Source organism: Ceratotherium simum, chromosome 4 (genome assembly GCF_057802395.1).
Source record: "Ceratotherium simum simum isolate JZ-2026a chromosome 4, ASM5780239v1, whole genome shotgun sequence".
NCBI classification, from domain to species: domain Eukaryota; kingdom Metazoa; phylum Chordata; class Mammalia; order Perissodactyla; family Rhinocerotidae; genus Ceratotherium; species Ceratotherium simum.
The window spans coordinates 676498-695123 of record NC_141903.1 but is presented as its reverse complement, the minus strand read 5'-3'; the positions used below and the strand labels follow the sequence as shown (position 1 = coordinate 695123).

General features: G+C 40.9%; 1 protein-coding gene across 1 annotated transcript in view; it reads left to right on the top strand.

Moving 5' to 3' along the window:
• The first annotated feature begins 5801 nt into the window (after positions 1-5801).
• Positions 5802-18626, top strand: part of LOC101408299 (nuclear envelope pore membrane protein POM 121-like) — a 33120-nt gene continuing 20295 nt past the window's right edge. The window contains exon 1 of the mRNA XM_014786221.2: positions 5802-7069. Coding sequence (XP_014641707.2) covers positions 5850-7069 — 1220 coding nt within the window. The 5' untranslated portion in view covers positions 5802-5849. The remainder of the gene's footprint in view (positions 7070-18626) is intronic.

Genomic DNA, 18626 nt, shown 5'->3' with positions numbered 1-18626 from the left:
CCCTTGTAGTACCCTTCAATTTATATTCTAATGAAGAAACCAAATATTGGACAGACTCACTTAAATTACTCACCGGAGTGAGTTGAGATTTGCCAGGTGGAATCCCTGATGATGATGGCAACTTTTTTTGGTTATGGCCTCTTACCTTGTTAGAGGATGGCTGCTAATGAACATGTTCTCTGAAATTTGTCCCAAACGTTAGAAATCATAGCTAAGGAAACTGTTAACTCTCTAACAAATTTACAAACCTCACTAAATTCCATGGCCAAGGTGGTTCTTGATAACAGGGTAGCTCTTGACTATGTCCTAGCTGAGCAAGGAGGGATATGCATGGTGGCAAACATCACCTGTTGCACCTACATCAATACTTCCTCCGAAGTGGAGACTAGCATTCACAAAATAAAAGAACAAGCCACGTGGATGCAGACAACCCTTGATTACCAAACCCCTTTTTTCTCTGGCTTAGGTGACTGGTTTACTAACCTATTTTCCTTGATATCAACTGGGATCCACTCCATTTTAGCGGGAATCATAAAAGAGGGCCTTACACTACTATTTATTGGGGGTATTAATCTTTCTCCTTCTTCAGTTGGGTGTCAAATGCCTATCTGCCGTAAGCTCCAAATTGATCAAGTCAACATCACAACAGCTCCCCTTAAGGGACCCCTCAAATGGATTCAAAAGGAAAGTAACTCTTTTCCATGCTGGTCCCCCTACAACGTCCTGATTCAGCAGGAAGTAGCTAGAGGAATTATGATGCCCTGCCTCCCCCTTTACCATAGGATTATGGGTTACTATGGACAGTGAGGAAATTGTAAGTGAACATAAGTGAAGCCATCTTGTTATACTAAATGACCCTTTCCTAGTTAAAATCCTTCTAGCATGTGATTATTGCACACTGTCATGATTTTCTGGCCCTGATCCTGTGCACATACCCCTGCTGAGGTACTCTGACAGCTGTGTTCTTAACAATCTTAATGAATTTTCCCAGGGAATAAGAAAGCCTCCAGGAAGAAAGAGCACCTGTAGGATATTCATCATCATCAACAGAAGAAAAGAACCATGAGGGACCCTGGAGTCCACCATGTCTGAAGGCCGACATTTCTAAACCCCTCCTTACTGCCCATTTTTCCTATATAACTACCACAAGATTCTGTAATTCTTGAAGATGTGTTTTTTGAGACATTTGTCACCTGTCTTCCGATTATGCCAGCTAATCAACTTAAAGCTTCCTTTCTTGATCCCTAACTCATGATTAATTGGCTCAGATTGTGGTGAGCAGAGCAAGCCCATTGCTCAGTAACACTTTGTTATGGCAGCCCTAACAAATTAAACCAGATTTTGGTACTGGGAAGTGGGGTACTGCTATAACAAATACTGAAGAATGTGGAAGAGGCTTTGGAACTGGGTAATGGATAGAGGCTAGAAGAGTTTTGAGGTGCATGTTAGAAAAGTCTAGATTGCCTTAAAGAGACTAAACATGGGGGCTGGCCCCATGGCAGAAGTGGTTAAGTGCGCGCTCTCCGCTGCGGAGGCCCAGGGTTCGCCGGTTTGGATCCTGGGCGCGCACCAAGGCACCGCTTGTCAGGCCATGCTGTGGCGGCGTCCCATATAAAGTAGAGGAAGATGGGCATGGATGTTAGCCCAGGGCCAGTCTTCCTCAGCAAAAAAAGAGGAGGATTGGCAGATGTTAGCTCAGGCCGATCTTCCTCACACACACACAAAAAGAGACTAAATATGAACATTAAAGGTGATTCTGTGAGAACTCAGAAAGGAAGAACTGTAGAGAAAGCTTCAATTGCCATATATATGTGTGTGTGTGTATATATATAATCATGAACAGAATTTTGGCAGAAATATGAACATTAAAGATGCTTCTGGTTATGTCTCAGATGGATATGAGGAGTGTGTTATTGGAAACTTGGGGAAAGGTAATTTTTGTTGTAAAGAAGTTGGCCAAATTGGGTTCCCATGTTTTGTGGAAAGTAGAACTTGTAAGTGATGAACTTGGACATTTAGCTGAGGATATTTCTAAGAAAATGTTAAAGGCATGGCTCAGGTTCTCCTTGCTGCTTATAGTAAAATAGGAGAGGAGATAATTGAAAAAGGAATTATCAAGCAAAAAGGAACCAGAACTTGAAGATTTGAAAAATTCTCAGCTTATCCATGTTGCAAAACATGAGAAAGTCTGCTTAGGAGAGAATATTAAGGGTGTGGCTGGACAACATTTTCTACAGAGACTACAGGCATGTGACATATGCATCCAGCCAAGCAGCTCAGCGGAAGCACTGCCAGCTTGGACTGACGAGGACAGAGGTGGGGAGAAAGCAAAGAAGGCTGTCGGCCCTCTGGGATTCTACAGGCAGGAAATGGGGCCATGGAGCTGTCTGCCCGCCAACATGCATTATCCTTCAGGAAGAGGGAGGAATGACCCTGAAGGTGGCTCAGAGGTCAGCAGGGCTGCCACTGCTACCATGGGCCAGAGGACACAGGCCCAGGCAGCTAGATTGTCTTCTTTCTGGTTCCAGAGGGTTTTAAACAATTTTTTTTTTATTTTTTTTATTTTTTTTTATTTTTTCCCCCCAAAGCCCCAGTAGATAGTTGTATGTCATAGCTGCACATCCTTCTAGTTGCTGTATGTGGGACTCGGCCTCAGGATGGACGGAGAAGTGGTGCCTCGATGCGCACCCGGGATCCGAACCCGGGCCACCAGCATCGCTGCGCGCGCACTTAACCACCAAGCCACAGGGCCAGCCCATCCAGAGGGTTTTGAGCAGTGGCCCAGGGCCAAGCGGGCAGGGCCATCACCCTGGATGGTCTAGAGGACAGAGCATTGAGCCAAAGAGGATTATTCTTGAGTCTTAAAATCTAACAGAATTTTCCACAAAAGCTTCTTAAAATTAGCTGCATATATCAATGTCTATAAATGTGTTCTATATAAATATTGCAGATGGGAGAGTCAAAGATGAGAGTTCTAGTTCTGATGTTGATATAATACACTGAATCTTCAAATAAATTAAAAATCTAATGGAATTTGTCCTGTTAGGTTTCAGACTTGCTTAGGGCTGGTCCCCTCTTACTTCTTTCCAATTTCTCCCTTTTGGAATGGAAATGTCTATCCTATGCCTGTCCCACCATTGTATTTTGGAAGCAGATAACTTGTTTGGTTTCACAGGTTCACCGTTGGAGGGGAATTTTGCCTCAGGATGAATCATAGCTCTAGTCTCACCCATACCTGATTTAGATAGATGGGATTTTGGACTTAGAGTTGATGCTGGGATGCGTTAAGACTTTTGTGGCTGTTGGGATGGGACAAATGTATTGCGAATTCGAGCACATGAATTTGGGGGAACCAGAGGGCAGAGTGTTATGGGTTAAACTGTCTCCTTGCAAAATTCATAATGAAGTCCTAACTCCCCAGTACCTCAGAATGTGACTGTATTTGGAGATAGGGTCTTTAAAGAGGTAATTAATGTTGAATGAGGTCATTGGGGTGGGCCCTAACCCAATGTGCCTGGTGTCCTTTTAAGAAGAGGAGATCAGGACACACGGACACACACACATACACAAAGGACCATGTGAAGACACAGGGAGAAGATGGCCATCTATAAGTCAAGGAGAGAGGCCTCAAAACAAATCATCCCTGCTGACACCTTAATCTCAGAATAGAGACAAAATAAATTTCTGTTGTTTAAGCCAAAAAAGGCGATGAAGTACTGATACGCACAGATGAACCTCAAAAACATTATGCTAAATGAAAGAAACTAGACACAAAAGATCACATATGGTAAGAGTCCATTTATATGAAATGTCCAAAAAAGGCAAATTTATAGAGATAAAAATATATGAGTGGTTGCCTGGACCTGTGAGTAAGAATGAGGAGTGATCGCAAATAGGCATGAGTTTTCTTTTTGGGTTAATGGAAATGTTATAAAATTAGATTTTGGTGAAAGTTACACTTTGTAATGTTACTAAAAATCCTTGAAGCGTAATCTTAACATGGGTGAATTTTATGGTGTGTGAATTATACCTCAATAAAGCTGTTTAAAAAGTTAATTTTTCTTTTTTTTGGTGAGGAAGATCAGCCCCGAGCTAACACCTGTTGCCAATCCTTCTCTTTTTGCTGAGGAAGATTGGCCCTGTGCTAACATCCATGCCCATCTTCCTCTACTTTATATGGGACACCGCCACAACATGGCTTGACATGTGGTGTGTCAGTGTGCACCAGGGATCCAAACCTGCCAACCCCGGGGCTGCCAAAGCAGAGCATGCACACTTAACTGCTACGCCGCGGGGCCAGCCCTTAACAATTAATTGTTGAAAAGAATTACTCAAGAGATATTTGTTGGGTCACAAAAACGTGATTACATTTTACTTTAATGAGTCTATAACTAAGATTTATTTCTTTAATTGAGAAATGGATTACCTTTAAGCACCTGGGATAATTCCATTAATATTGTGGTAGTATATATACCCCTATCATGCATTTTTCTATTTCATTTAAAAAAGGGCTTTGAAGCACAACAGGCTGATAAAACATTGGGAGGTTGAGAACTCAATATTGTTAAAATCTTTTTGCATAAAAATGAAAGTCAAACTCCTGAATTTTAGAAGCCATTTGTATATCTCATTAAAGTACAGCCCTTTAGGTGTTGGTTACACGAAATAATCCCTGCCTCCTCCGCTTGCTGAGAGCACTACACACGGATGTAACTCCTTTGAAAAACTACCTGACCTAGTAGAATGACATGGGTCATTCACTAAGTGATAACAATCCAGAATTGGCAAAAAGACAAAAACAAAAACAACTAAACCAAAGAAGTGGGGGTAATTACTAGAACATCAAAAAATTTTAAATGGTCTGAATATTTGAATGTGTTCACGATTCAGCTAATAATATTAACTTCAGTCAGAAAGTTTATAGGGAGCCAAATTCTGAGTTCCAACCTGAATTGCCAGGTCACCTCTCCCATCTGGTGGACACAGACTTACTGAAGAAGGACACCAGGGCCTCCACGATCTGTCCAGGCTCGAGGTGCAGGACAGAAAGATTAGGGTGACGGCAAAGCATGACCTTCTAAAGGGGAATGTAGGTTTCAGGTATTAGATAGTACTGCTCCCGGCTGTCGGAGCTGTCCAAAAAGATACCGGTTTTCTACCTCTCAGTTCTGATTTCTAGTCATTATAAACTGTCTAGAATCCTTACTTCCCAGGAGAGGGGAGGAGGAGCCAAGAAGGGTACCTGGACTGTAAGATTCTCTGGGAAGGGAAGTGGGTAGGGGCAGCGACTCTTCTCTGGCATCCCGCGCCTAGGGGGGTTCCCTCCTGCGGTCCTCCTGCCGCCTGGACGCCCGAGTGGCTGTGCCACCCGGCAGGATCTGGGCAGCGCCTGGGCGCTCGGGCTCCGAGCGGCTCTCCTCTCGGGTATGGGGTGCGGGGGGAAGGAAACACCGGCGGACGCATGGTGCCAACCCCGCAACTCCCGCCTCGAGCGGGCGCTGCTGAGCCCGGTGCCGTTCTCGAGGTCGGGGGACCAGGGTCCTGAACCGTCCCTGTCCCCCGACGGAGCTGGGGCCTGGCCGGGGAAAGGGCGACTGCGCCCCCGAGGAGCCCGTCTCCTTCTTGCCAGCAGCTCTGGCCAGCAGCAGGGGCTTGGGAAGCGCCCTGGGAGCGCGCCCTCCCCTCGCGTGGCCGTCGCGCGCCCGCTTCTTCGCTCACGCGTTCCAACGACGCGTCACAGGCGGCACACCCAGCAGTACGCGCTTTGCTGCGGGCCCCTGCGGCAGCCAGCGGAAACCTCTCTGAGCCAGACGCCGTTGGAAGGACGCGACCGTGCAGAACTGCTTCTCATGGGCAGTTACCTGAGCTGGCCTCGTCCTGTGCCGCCGGCCTCCGCTCTCTTGAGCGGGGACCAGCGGGAGAGACGCGGGCGCCTCGAGCCGGCGAACCCCGCCTGCCGTGGGCCCCCGGCTTGGCGGCTTCACTTGGCTGCCCCGGCCCTGGAACTGGCTCGCAGGCAGTCTTACGAGGATCTTGTGGCTTCGCCCCGTCGTCGTTGGCACCGTCGGCGGCTTGTCATAGTCCATCGGAGGCAATATCCGGTCCAGCAGGCCCGGTGTTTATTTCTGGGCGTCTTTTCCTCCGTGTCCCGGAGTGGCCCTCAGAAGAAGCCGGTACTGTCTGCTTGCAGCTGTAAGAAGTTCTGCACCTCGTTGATCCTGAAGATGGCGTCTGCTAGGGACAAAGTGACGCTCCGTTTGGCTCTGAAGCAGACAGTCATCCGTATGTGGTCTTCACTGAATGGTCACCTCCCAAACCCTTTTGTAAAGGAGACTCTGGTGAGGGCCCTCGAAGAGAGCGGTCAGCTGAGAGTCAAGAAAGAGAAGGACCCGACTGCCCTGCGTGAGAGCCAGAAAGGGCTAGCAAAGCAGAAGGAAGGGCACCCAGGCCCCGAGAGTTTTGACGATCAGAGAAGGGGCTCTGGCAGCAGCGGGGGTGCGCAGTCCGCGTTTAGGCGCCTGATGGTCAACGGAGTCCCCTCTTCCTTCGAGCCCAGGCCTGGGCCTCTGGGGAGAGACTTCTGTTTCAATAGCTCAGAGGACAGCCTGATTAAGAAATCCCAGAGCTACTTTTTGAGCTCCTGCAGCAGACGAAACGCCATCATCAGTTCATACAGCTCCACGCGAGGATCCCCACCGCTGTGGAGAAGCGGTCCAAACGCAGCTGGGCTCCGGGGCCCAGCCTCATCCCATCCCCACGTGCCTGCAAACAACACCAGTGAGGAAAGCCATCAGCCTAGGTCTTCAGCCTCAGTGGAACCACAAAGTCAGATCAAGCGTGAAAAGGCTGCAGATGCCCCCTTGGGGCAGAAACAAAACTTGAGGAATTGCTCACCACAATTCGACAGTTCCAGGCCCCAGAAACGCAAGATTCCTCTGCTGCTGCCCTCTAGGCGAAATGGCCCGCTGATCCTGCCCCCAGCCCCCCAGCTAGGTTATAGAGTCACTGCTGAAGACCTTGATTTAGAGAAGAGAGCTGCCATCCAGTGGATCAACAAGGTGTTGGAAAGGTAAGACAGGCCATCTCAGACTGCAGGGCCCTCAGCCTTCCTGTCCCTCCACCCTCACCTGCTGCAGGGACTGTCCCCCTCCAGCCCCCAGCACTAATTCACAGTGGGAGGTGCAGAGCTCCCCAGGCCCAGCCACCTGCCCATAATCAGTAGGGGAGGCTGCCTACCTTCTCTTTGCTCAGCCTGGCTGTAAAACAATTGGTTCCCTTTCCCTGGCCCACCAGGGTCTGTTCTCCAGTACTTTGCTGCTTGGCCCTCATTGGTTCTTTGGAAGAGCCTTGTAGGAGATGATTGGAGTCCAGCTTTGACCTTGAAGAGCCCAGGGTGCTGCTGCTGTGGACCCATTCCCCCGACTCGAGTTGGTCAGCTCTCTCCAGAGAGACAATGTTTCGTCCCCATTGTCTTTCTGCCAGAGGTGCCCCTAGAAGTTGGGTAGCTGGAACTTGTTAGGCCGGTGCACCCCAGTGGTCAAGATCCTTGCAACAGAAGATGGAAGCAGGACGCCCACTGCTGCTGTAGTTGCCTCTTCCCACCTTCCCCATTTGCTTAATTGAGCCCTTGTCCAACCTTCTTAGGGTCTATATAATATTCTCTCTCTATGTATGAATATTTGGTACCTGTTCATTCTGTAAATGAACAAAATCATATCTGGCACATCTATAGTCTATAAATTTATATATGTCATATATATTTATATGTAAAGTCACATGCAATATATAATGTGTATAATAACTTATATTATGTGTATATTGTATGTATTATATATGTATATATCACATATATAATGTAATATATGTAATATATAAGAATACACAGTACATATATTATATACGTACATAAATGTATATATGTATAATATATAATTAATATATAATTAGTATACAATTATAATACATAATACTTTAATATATAATTAACATATGATATATGTATATTATATGTATATATTACTTACATGTGTAATATATGTAATATGTATAATAATGCATATCACATATATGTGTATATAACATATAAATATATAATATGTGCAGTATATTATGTATAGAATATATAATAACATGTATTATATTATGTATAATAATATATATTGAGTATACATATGACTTTTTGTTAATTTATTGAATGTTCCTGTCTCTTTGTTCTTTGAATCCACGGTGGAGGAAGAATTGACTTGTATGAGTGGCAAGACTTACCTATGTCCGGTTTTCTGTGGTCCAGCTAATGGGAAAGTAGCACCACTTGCTGCCTCTAGATGTTAACTGCTGATTTCTGTGTTTTGTATCTGTGGGATGGCAGCCCACGCACTTGCCTTTTCCCTCTTCTGCTTTTCACCTGCCCACTTCACCTCCCTATTGGCTAGATCACGCCTATTGTGTGTTAGGAAATGACTTGTGACAACTTTGGTCTTTTTTAAATTTTTGAATTTGATGTAATTTTAGACTTACAGGAGGTTGCAAAGATGGTACAGAGAATCCCCATCACGTCGTCACAGAGCTTCTCCTGATGTTAATACCTTACAGAACAATTGTTGAAACCAGGAAATTAACATTGATAACAATGCTGTTTGCGAAACTTCAGACTTTAATTGGATTTCCCCAGTTTTTCCAGTGAAGTTTTCTTTCTGTCCCAGTATCAACCCAGAATCCTACATTGTGTTTAGTTGTCATGTCTCCTTAGTCTCCTCCAAACTGTGACTGTTTCTCCGTCTTAATATCTTGTGTGACCTTTATACATCTGAAGAGTATCGGTTAGGTATTTTTTTTTTTTTTGTAGAATTTCCCTCAATTTGGTGTGTCTGCTGTTTTCTCATGAGTATACTGAGGTTACATGTTTTTAGGAAGAATCCCACAGAGGCGATGTTCCCTTAGCACATCATCTCAGAGGGTCCATAATATCCATATGTCTTATAGGAAATGCTAACCTTGTTCACCTGGTTAAGGTGGTGTCTGCCAGGATTCTCTACTGTATAGTTACTATTTTTCCTGTATAATAAATATTTGGGGGGCCATACTTTGATGCTACACAAAAATCATGTTTTTCTTTAAACTTTCACCGTTGATTTTAGCATCATCAGTGGATCTTGCATGCATCAATTATTATTGTTGTGTACTAATTGTGATTTTCTACTTCCCTTGGTTCTTCTACATTTAATTAGAATTCTTCTCTAAGGAAGAGTTATCTCGATTTATTTATTTATTCAATCACTTATATCTGTATGAACTCATCAATATTTATTTTATTCTTTGGGCTATTATCTAATATCACCATTGATTTGGGTGCTCAAATTGTTCCAGATTTGACCATTGTGAGTTCTTTCAGGTTAGCTCCTGAGTGCTTTTAACATGCCTGCATCCCCCTTCCCCCTATTTTCAAGGACTTCTTTACCTGCTAGTCCCATAAGATGCTCCAGGATCATCTTGTACTTTACCCGTCCCAGGCTGGAGTCAACTACTTCTCCAAGGAGCTTTGATTCCTTTTATTGGAGAATGGAATTTGAAAAACAAGTTCTGGACACTCAGGTGTGCTCATAGTTACTAGGGGGGCTCTCCTTCTAGGCCCTCTCAGCAGACAGAACCAGGAAATATATGTTCCCATTTATACATACTTACCTACATTTTTGTATTTCTTTATGTGTGTGTGTGTGTGTCTGCATATGTGTGTGTAAATGAGTTCATACCGATACCTCAGACTCTAATCCAGAACCACAGGGTTCATTCTAGAAATGTCTCCTTTTGCCTATGTGTAACTTCTTTCTCCAGAGAAACCTGGTCTAATTATCTACAATATATTTACTTATTTGTTCAATCCTAGAACACATGTAGAGTAGTTTCAGAATTACCAACCCTGCAAACACCTTACCAAAGTGTGTGTACAATTCTTTCTGTACTTAGCATTACAGTATCCAGTCAAACGCTACTTTTAAAAATTACTTGGTTCGGCTTCTTTCAACTTCCTTTCAGTGGGGTTGTGTGATCCAATTGTAACACACTTAGATTCATTTGTCACAATCTGCGTTCCATTTTGGGTTCCTCCAACAACCTGGTTGATTTTAACTTGCAAACAGTGAAACTCATGCTTGGTGGTGTACAGTTTGCTTATATTTTGTTGAGTATTTTTGCTTCTGTATTCATGAGAGATATTGGTCTGAAATTTTCTTTTCTTGTAATGCCTTTGTCTGGTTTTGGTATCACTTAGAATGAGTTGGGAAGAGTTTCCTCCTCTATTTCTGGAAGAATTTGTAGAAGGATCGATATAATTTCTTCTTTAAATGTTTGGGAGGATTTGCCCATGATGTCATCTGGGCCTGGGTTTTTATTTATGGGAAGATTTTAAATTACTCTTTACTTGTTGTAAGGTCTACTAAGGTTTTCTAATTCTTCTTGAGTCAGTCTCAGTAATTGGTGTCTTTCTTGGAATCTGCCCATTTCATCTAAGTTGTCTAATTTGTTGGCATAAAATTGTTCACAGTATTTCCTTATAATCCTAATATCTGTGAGATAGGCAATGATGTCCTCTCTTCAAGTCCTAATTTTGTTAGTGGTTTTTCTCTCTATCTCTGTCTGTTTCTCTCTCTCATTCTTGCTCTTGCTCTCTTTTTGGTCAGTGTGGCTAAAGCTTTGTCAATTGTGTTGATTTTGTTTTAAAGAATCTATTTTTGTGGTTTATATTTTCTCTATTGTTTTGCTGTTTATTATTTCATTAATTTACTCTGTAATCTTTATTATTTCATTTTTTCTGTTTCCCTTGGGTTTAGTTTGCTTTTCTTTTACTAGTTTCTTAAGATGGAAGATTAGGCTATGGATTTGAGACCTTTCTCTTTTCTAATATAGGTGTTTAAAGCTATAAAATTCCCTGTAAGCACTGCTTTCTTGACATTCCAAAAAATGGTGATGTTATGTTTGGATTACATTCAGTTCAATATATTTTCTAATTTCCCTTGTGATTTTTTTCTTTGACCTATAAGTTTAGAAATGTGTTCTTTAATTTCCAAATATTTAGGGATTTTCCCATATTTCTTTCTCATTTTGATTTGTAATTTTATTCCATTGTGGCCTTAAATCTACATTTAATGATTTCAATCCTTTTAAATTTATTGGGATATTTTTATGGCTAACATATGCTCTATTTTGGAAAACGTTCCATGTGTCTTTGAAAAGAAGGTGCGTTCTGCTGTTTTGGGGCAGAGTTTTCTATAAACGTCAGGTCAAGCTGTTGGATAGTGTTGGTCAAGGCTTCATGTCCTTACTAATTTCCTGTCTAATTTTTCTATCAGCTGTTCAGAGTGGAGTCTTAAAATAACTCAGCTATAACTGTCTTATTGTCTATTTCACATTTCAATGCTGCAGTTTTGGCTGCATGGATGTTGGGGCTCTGTTGTTAGCTGCATGTAAGTTTTAAATTGTTATATCTTCCTGATTATTGATCCTTTTGTCATTATGAATGTCCTTCTTTTTCTCTAGCAATATTTTTAGCCTTAAAATCAGCTTTGCCAAATATTGCCACAGTGACTCCAGCTCTCTTATGGATACTGTTTGCAATGAATATCTATTTCCATTCTTTTAATTTCAACCTGTTTGTATATTTGAGTCTAAGGTGTGTATCTTATAGTTAGCATATAATGGGTCTTGCTTTCTAAAATCCAATCTCTGCTTTTTTTGTTGGGCTTTTTAATCTATTCACATTTATTGTAATCATTACCATGGTTGGATTTACTTTTTCCATTTTGCTACTTATTTTCTATTTGTCTTGTGGGTTTTTTTGTTTTTCTTCTCTGTTCCTCCTTTGTGTTAAGTAGATTGTTTTTAGTGTATCATTTAAATGCCCCCTCCTTCCCTTATTTTACTATTTTTTTGAGTTATTTTCTTAGTGGTTGCCCTAAAAATTACAATATGCATCTTAAATTTTCAAAAACCTACTTTGGGACATACAGATGGCAAATAAGCACATGAAAAAAGTTTAACATCATTAGTTATTATGGAAATGCAAATTAAAACCACAAGGAGATATTACTACACACCTATCAGAATGCCTAAAATAAATAGTGATAGTATCAAATGCTGGTGAGGATGCAGAGAAACTAGATCGTCATATGTTGCTAGTCTAAACGCAAAATTATACAGCCACTCTGGAAAACAGTTTGGCAGTTTGAAAACTAAAAAATGGACTTACCATATGACTCAGAAATTACACTCCTGGGCATTTGTCACAGAGAAATGAAAACTTATTTTCATAAAGAAACTTGTTCACAAATGTTCATAGCAGCTTTATTCCTAATAGCCCCAAACTGGAACCTACCCCAAGTCCTTCAACAGGTAAATAGTTAAACAACTATGTACATCCATACTATGAAATACTATTCAGTAATAAAAAATAAGTGAACTATTGATACACACAATTTAGATGAACTTCAAGAGAATTATGATGAGTAAATAAAGCCAATTCCCAAAGGTTACATAGTATATGATTCCATTTATGTAACATTTATGTTATTCTTGAAATAACAAAAGTATAGAAATGGAGACTGATTAGTGCTTGAAAGGAGTTAGGGACGGAGGGGGAGTGGATGGGTGTGGCTACCAAGAAGTGTCACAAAGAAGTCTTTTGGTGATGGATTAGTTCTATATAATGATTGTGGTGGTGGTAACACAAATCTACATGTAATAGAATTGCATAGAACTATATACACACACATAATGAATGTGTGTAAAATAGTGAAATCTGAATAAACTTTGTAGATTGTACCAGTATCATTTTCCTTTCTATATTGTATGATAGTTATACAACATGTTATCATTGAGGGAAACTGGGTGAAGGGTACATGGGAACTCTCTGCACTTTTTTTTCAATTTCCTGTGAATATATAATTATTTCAAAATAAAAAGTTAAAAGAAATATACCTCAGATTAATGCTAATTAATTAATACTAATTTATTTCCAGTAAATAAGAGAAACTTTGCTCCAATAAATATACGTTCTCTCTCCCCTCCTCTAAGAGAATATTGCGTCTTCATATGTTATAAGCCCAGGTTGATAATTACTGTTACGCAATCTTATGCCTTTTAAATCTCAGGAAGAAGAAGAAGAAAAACAATTGATCTGTGTTTTATGTTTACGTACATATTTTCCTTTTCCAGTGCTCTTTATTTGTTTATATGAATTCGAGTTAGTATCTTACCCGAAGGGCTTTTCTTAGGATTGCTTCTTCAGCAGGTCTGCTAACAACATACTCAGTCTGGGTTTTCTGGGTTTCTCTTTATTTCACCTTCATTGTTGAAAGATAGTTTTTGGATGTGGAATTCTTGGTTGACACTTTTTCCCCCTTTTATCACTTTGACTATATCAATCCACGGCATTCTGGCTCCTTGTTTTCTGATGTGAAGTTAGCCGTTCGTTTTACTGTGATTCCTCTGTAAGTGATGAGTCGTTTTCTCTTTGTTTTCACGATTTTTGCTTTGTCTTTAAACAGTTTGACTCTGATGTGTCTAGGTGTGGATCTCTTCGTCTTTATCCTATTGGTCTTCAGTGAGCTTCTTGGGTCTGTAGATTAGTATGTTTTATCAAATTTGGGAAGTTTTTGGCCATTATTTCTTCGAATATTTTTTCTGCCCCCTCCTCTCCTGTCCTCCTAGGATTCCCATTATACTTATGTGTTGTTTTCCACAGGATTCTTGGGTTCTGTTTGTTTTTCTTCATTTCTTTCTTTCTGTTCATGAGATGGGATAACTTCTATTGATCAATCTTCAAGTTCACTGATTTATTCTTCTGCTATCTCAAATCTGCTGTTTTTTCATTTCAATTATATTTTTTAACTCCAGAATTTCCATTTCATTCTTTAAAAAATTTCTTTCTCTTGATTGAGATTTTTAATTTAAGTCACTATCATATTTTCCTTTAATTCTTTAAACATTTTCTTTTAGTGTTTTGAACATCTTTATAATAGATGCTTTGAATTTTTTCTGCTGTCTCCAACAAACTGGCCCCTTCAGAAACTGTTCCTATTGTCTAGTTTTTTTCCCTGAATATGAGTCACAATTCCCTGTTATTTTGCATTTAAAATTAAAAAAAATTTTTTTGTTGAAAACTAGACATTTTAGATAATACATGTAACAGCCTTGGATTCTGACTCTCCCTACTCTGAAGGTTGTTTTTGTTGCTGCTTTTGTTTATTTGTTTTAGTGACATACCTGGACAAATTCCGTGGAGTCCACCTTTTCTATGGTGAGCAAGTACTGATATCTATGCTCATTTTTTTCTTGTTTTGATTTTTAAGCCTGGCTTCCTAGGGGTTGTCTGTGTGTCAGCACACCTTTGTGATTAGCCAACAATTGGTCAAAAGTTGTGCTGAAACATCTGAGCCAGTGGGTTTCCATCCTTTGCTCATAGATCTGTGTGTGGATTGGGGAACACATCAAAGTTCAGGCGCTTATAAATCTACCTCCAACTTTTAGTTTTCACGATGTCTTCTGCGCATCCCCTGTGCATGCATTGAGACCTCACCTTTGGATGAGTTGCCCATAGCTAGAGCCTTCTCCAGTTGTTCCTGACCCTGTATACAGCCTTGCCCATTGTGCATAGACTTCCAGATCTCTAGGGGTATACGGGAATTTATCAAGACCCCACTATGCCTTTATTATTTCCAAGATATTACTACTAAATTTCTGACTATTCTTCTAGTCTGTTGCTTGCTATAACCAAGAAATCCAGCCTCAGGCTTCCTGTGATGTTGGCCTTCCCGTTTTGTTTCCACCAAGATTGCTACTGTGTCCAACAACACACTCAGGTGTGGTTTATTATGTTCTCTGCCCCACATCAAGTCAGCCACCTGCAGTATAAAGTGTCTGATTTTCACAGCTTGCCCTTCCCTGGTAGAAATACTATGGTGATGGAGCTAGGGATGGGGAGACGGGAGTACCCAGGCTAAATGCAGCAAACTCCCATTGTTCTCACGTGAGGTTCAGTAGTTTTTGTTGATACTTCTCATTTTGTTGTATGCCTTTGGTGGAGTACCAGCATCCTGAAACTTTTATGACAGTTTTGTCCAGTTTTATCATTGCTTTTAAAAATTTTTAATTAATTATATACCACAGGAAATGTACAAGAAGGTCCTATGCACTTTTACCCAATGTTAATATTGTGAATAACTATAGTTATTAATATAAATATTAATATAAAAAATAGGAAATTGACATTGGTACAATCCATAGAGCTTATTGAGATTTCACCAATTATGCATGCATTCATTGTGTGTGTGTATACAGCTCTATGCAGTTTTATCACATGTGTAGCTTCATGTAAACACCACTACATTTACTGTACTAACTGTACTATCCCCACAAGATTCCCTCGTGCTACACCTTTATAGTCATCCCACCCATCCCTAGCCCTTATGAACCACTTATCTATTCTCCATTTCTATAATTATGTGATTTCACAAATGTTATATAAATGAAGTCATGCAGTATGTATCTCCGATGTGTGTTTTCCATCACCACCAAGGTATGAATTCTGACAATAGCTACCTGGAAATAGCATCAGATTCCACAGGTTTAGGGCTCAGTTCTACAAGACTGCCCCTACTTCAGACTCCATTCACAAGTCCAAATTGTTACTTGTGCTTCTGACCGACTGACTACAAACTGGAGGCTCCTACAACCTTCTCCTCAGGTTCGATTAATTTGCTAGAGTGGCTCACAGAACTCAGAGAAGCATTTACTTATGTTTACTGCTTTATTATAAAGGATATTATAAAGGATACAGATGAACAGCCAGATGAAGAGGTATATAGGGTGGGGTCCAGAAGGGTCCCAAGCACAGGAGCTTTTGTCCCCATGGAACTGGGGTGCACCACTCTCCAGGCATGTGGATGTGTTCACCAACCCAGAAACTCTCCAAATCCTGTCCTTTTAGGTTTTTATGGAGTCTGCATTACACAGGCATGATTGATTAAATCATTGGCCTTTGGTGATTGAACTCAATCTCCATCCTCTCTCCCCTCCCCAGTGGTTGGGGGTGGGGAGGAAAATTCCAACCCTCTCGTCATGGTTGGTCCCCCTGGCAACCAGCCCCTCTCCTTAGTTTACCTAGGGGCTTTCCAAAAGTCACCTCCTTAACAAACTCAGGTGTGGTTTAAAGGGGCTTATTATGAATAGCAAGACACTCCTTTCACCTTTATTGTTCTGAAGCTTTTCAGAGACTGAGGACAAAAGAAAAATTGTTATAACAAAAGATGCTCCCATTGCTCTTATTACTTAGGAAAATCCAAGGATTTAAGGAGTTCTGTACCAGAAGCAGGACAAAGACCGAGTATATATTTCTTATTATAAGTCACAACATCACAGTATCATTTGGAGATTGGCTTTATTCACTTAGCATAATTTCTTTGAGGTTCATCCAAGTTATTGTGTGTATTGATAGTCATTCCTTTTTATTGCTGAGTAGTATTGCGTGGTATGGATGTACCACAGTTTGTTTAACCATTCACTCAAAGAACCTTTGGTAGTTTCCAGTTTTGGTCTATTAGAAATAAGAAATATGAATATTTGTGACAAAATTTCTTCATGAAGATGTTTGCATTTTCTTAAGTGCTCAAGAGTGTAATTATTGGGTCATATGGTAAGTCTGTTTTCAGTTTTCAAAGGAACTGCCAAACTGTTTTCCAGAGTGATGTATCATTTTATATTTCAACCAGCAATGCATGAGTGATCCAGTTTCTCTACATCCTTACCAGCATTTGTTATTATGACTATTTTTTATTTTAGCCACTCTGATAGGTGTGTGGTAATATCTCATTGTGTTTTTTGGTTTTTGTTTTGTGAGGAAGATCAACCTTGAGCTAACATGCATGCTAATCCTCCTCTTTTTGCTGAGGAAGACCGGCTCTGAGCTAACATCTATTGCCAATCCTCCTCGCCCTTTTTACTTTTTCCCCCAAAGCCCCAGTAGATAGTCGTATGTCATAGTTGCACATCCTTCTAATTGCTGTATGTGGGACGCGGCCTCAGCATGGCCGGAGAAGCAGTGCATCAGTGCGCGCCCGGGATCAGAACCCAGGCCTCCAGTAGCGGAGCGCGCGCACTTAACCACTAAGCCACGGGGCCAGCTCTCACTGTGGTTTTTTTTTTTTTTTTTGGTGAGGGAGATCAGCCCTGAGCTAACATCCATGCTAATCCTCCTCTTTTTGCTGAGGAAGACCGGCTCTGAGCTAACATCTATTGCCAATCCTGCTCCTTTTTTTCCCCCAAAGCCCCAGTAGATAGTTGTATGTCATAGTTGCACATCCTTCTAGTTGCCGTATGTGGGACGCGGCCTCAGCATGGCCGGAGAAGCGATGCGTCGGTGCGCGCCCGGGATCCGAACTCGGGCCGCCAGTAGTGGAGCGCGTGCACTTAACTGCTAAGCCATGGGGCTGGCCCCCTCACTGTGGTTTTAATTTGCATTTCCCTAATGGCTAATGATGTTAAACATCTTTCCTTTCTTATTTGCCTCTGTATATCCTCTTTGGTGAGATATATGTTCACATCTTTGCCCATGTTTTAATTGGATTGTTTTGTTGTTTTACTGTTGAGTTTTGAGAGTTATTTATATATTTTAGATACAATTCCTTTGTAAGATATATAATTTTCAAATATTATCTCCCAGTCTGTAATTTGTCTTTTCATACTCTGAACAGAGTCTTTCTCAGAGCAAAAGATTTCAGTTTTGATGAGGTCCAATATTTAAATTTTTCCTTTTATGGTTCGTGCTTTTGGTGTCAAATTTAAGAATTCTTTGCCAATTGTAGGTCCAGAATAGTTCCTCTTGTGGTTATTTTTCTAGAAGTTTCATAGTTTTGCATTTAAGTTCATGGTCCATTTTGAGTTAATTTTTCTATAAGGTGTGAGGTTTAGGTTGTGGTTCATTTTTTGGCCTATGTATATTCAATTGCTCCTGCTCCATTGTTTGAAAAGCGTATCCTTCTTCCACTGAATTTCTTTCATCCTTTATCAGAAGTTAATTGCATGTTTGTGTAGGTCTGTTTCTGGGTTCTGCATTTTTCCATTGGTCTGTGTGTCTCCTCCTCCAGTACCACATTGCCTTTATTGTGGTAGCTGTGTGGTAAGACTTAACATTGAGTGATTTCTGCCACTTCATTCTTCTTTTTAAAAATTGTTTTGAGTATTCTAGGGGCTTTTCTTTTCCATAAACACTTTAGAATTAGCTTGTCTATGTGTATGAAAAACTTTGTTGAGATTTTGATAGGAATTGTGTTGAACCGATAGATGAACTTAGAGAGAATTGGCATCTTTATTATGTTGAGATTTCCAGTCCTTGAAATGGTATGTCTCTCCAAGAATTTACGTAGTCTTTCATTTGCATTTTGTAATTTTTATCACACGGATCCTGTGCATATTTTGTTAGATTTACACATAACTATTTCATTTTCTTGGAAGCAATTGTGGTATTGTGGCTTTGATTTGGTTGTTACCTGTTCACTGTCAGTATAAAGAAACGCAATTCATTTTTTTTGTGTGTGTGAAGAAGATCAGCCCTGAGCTAACATCCATGCTAATCTCTT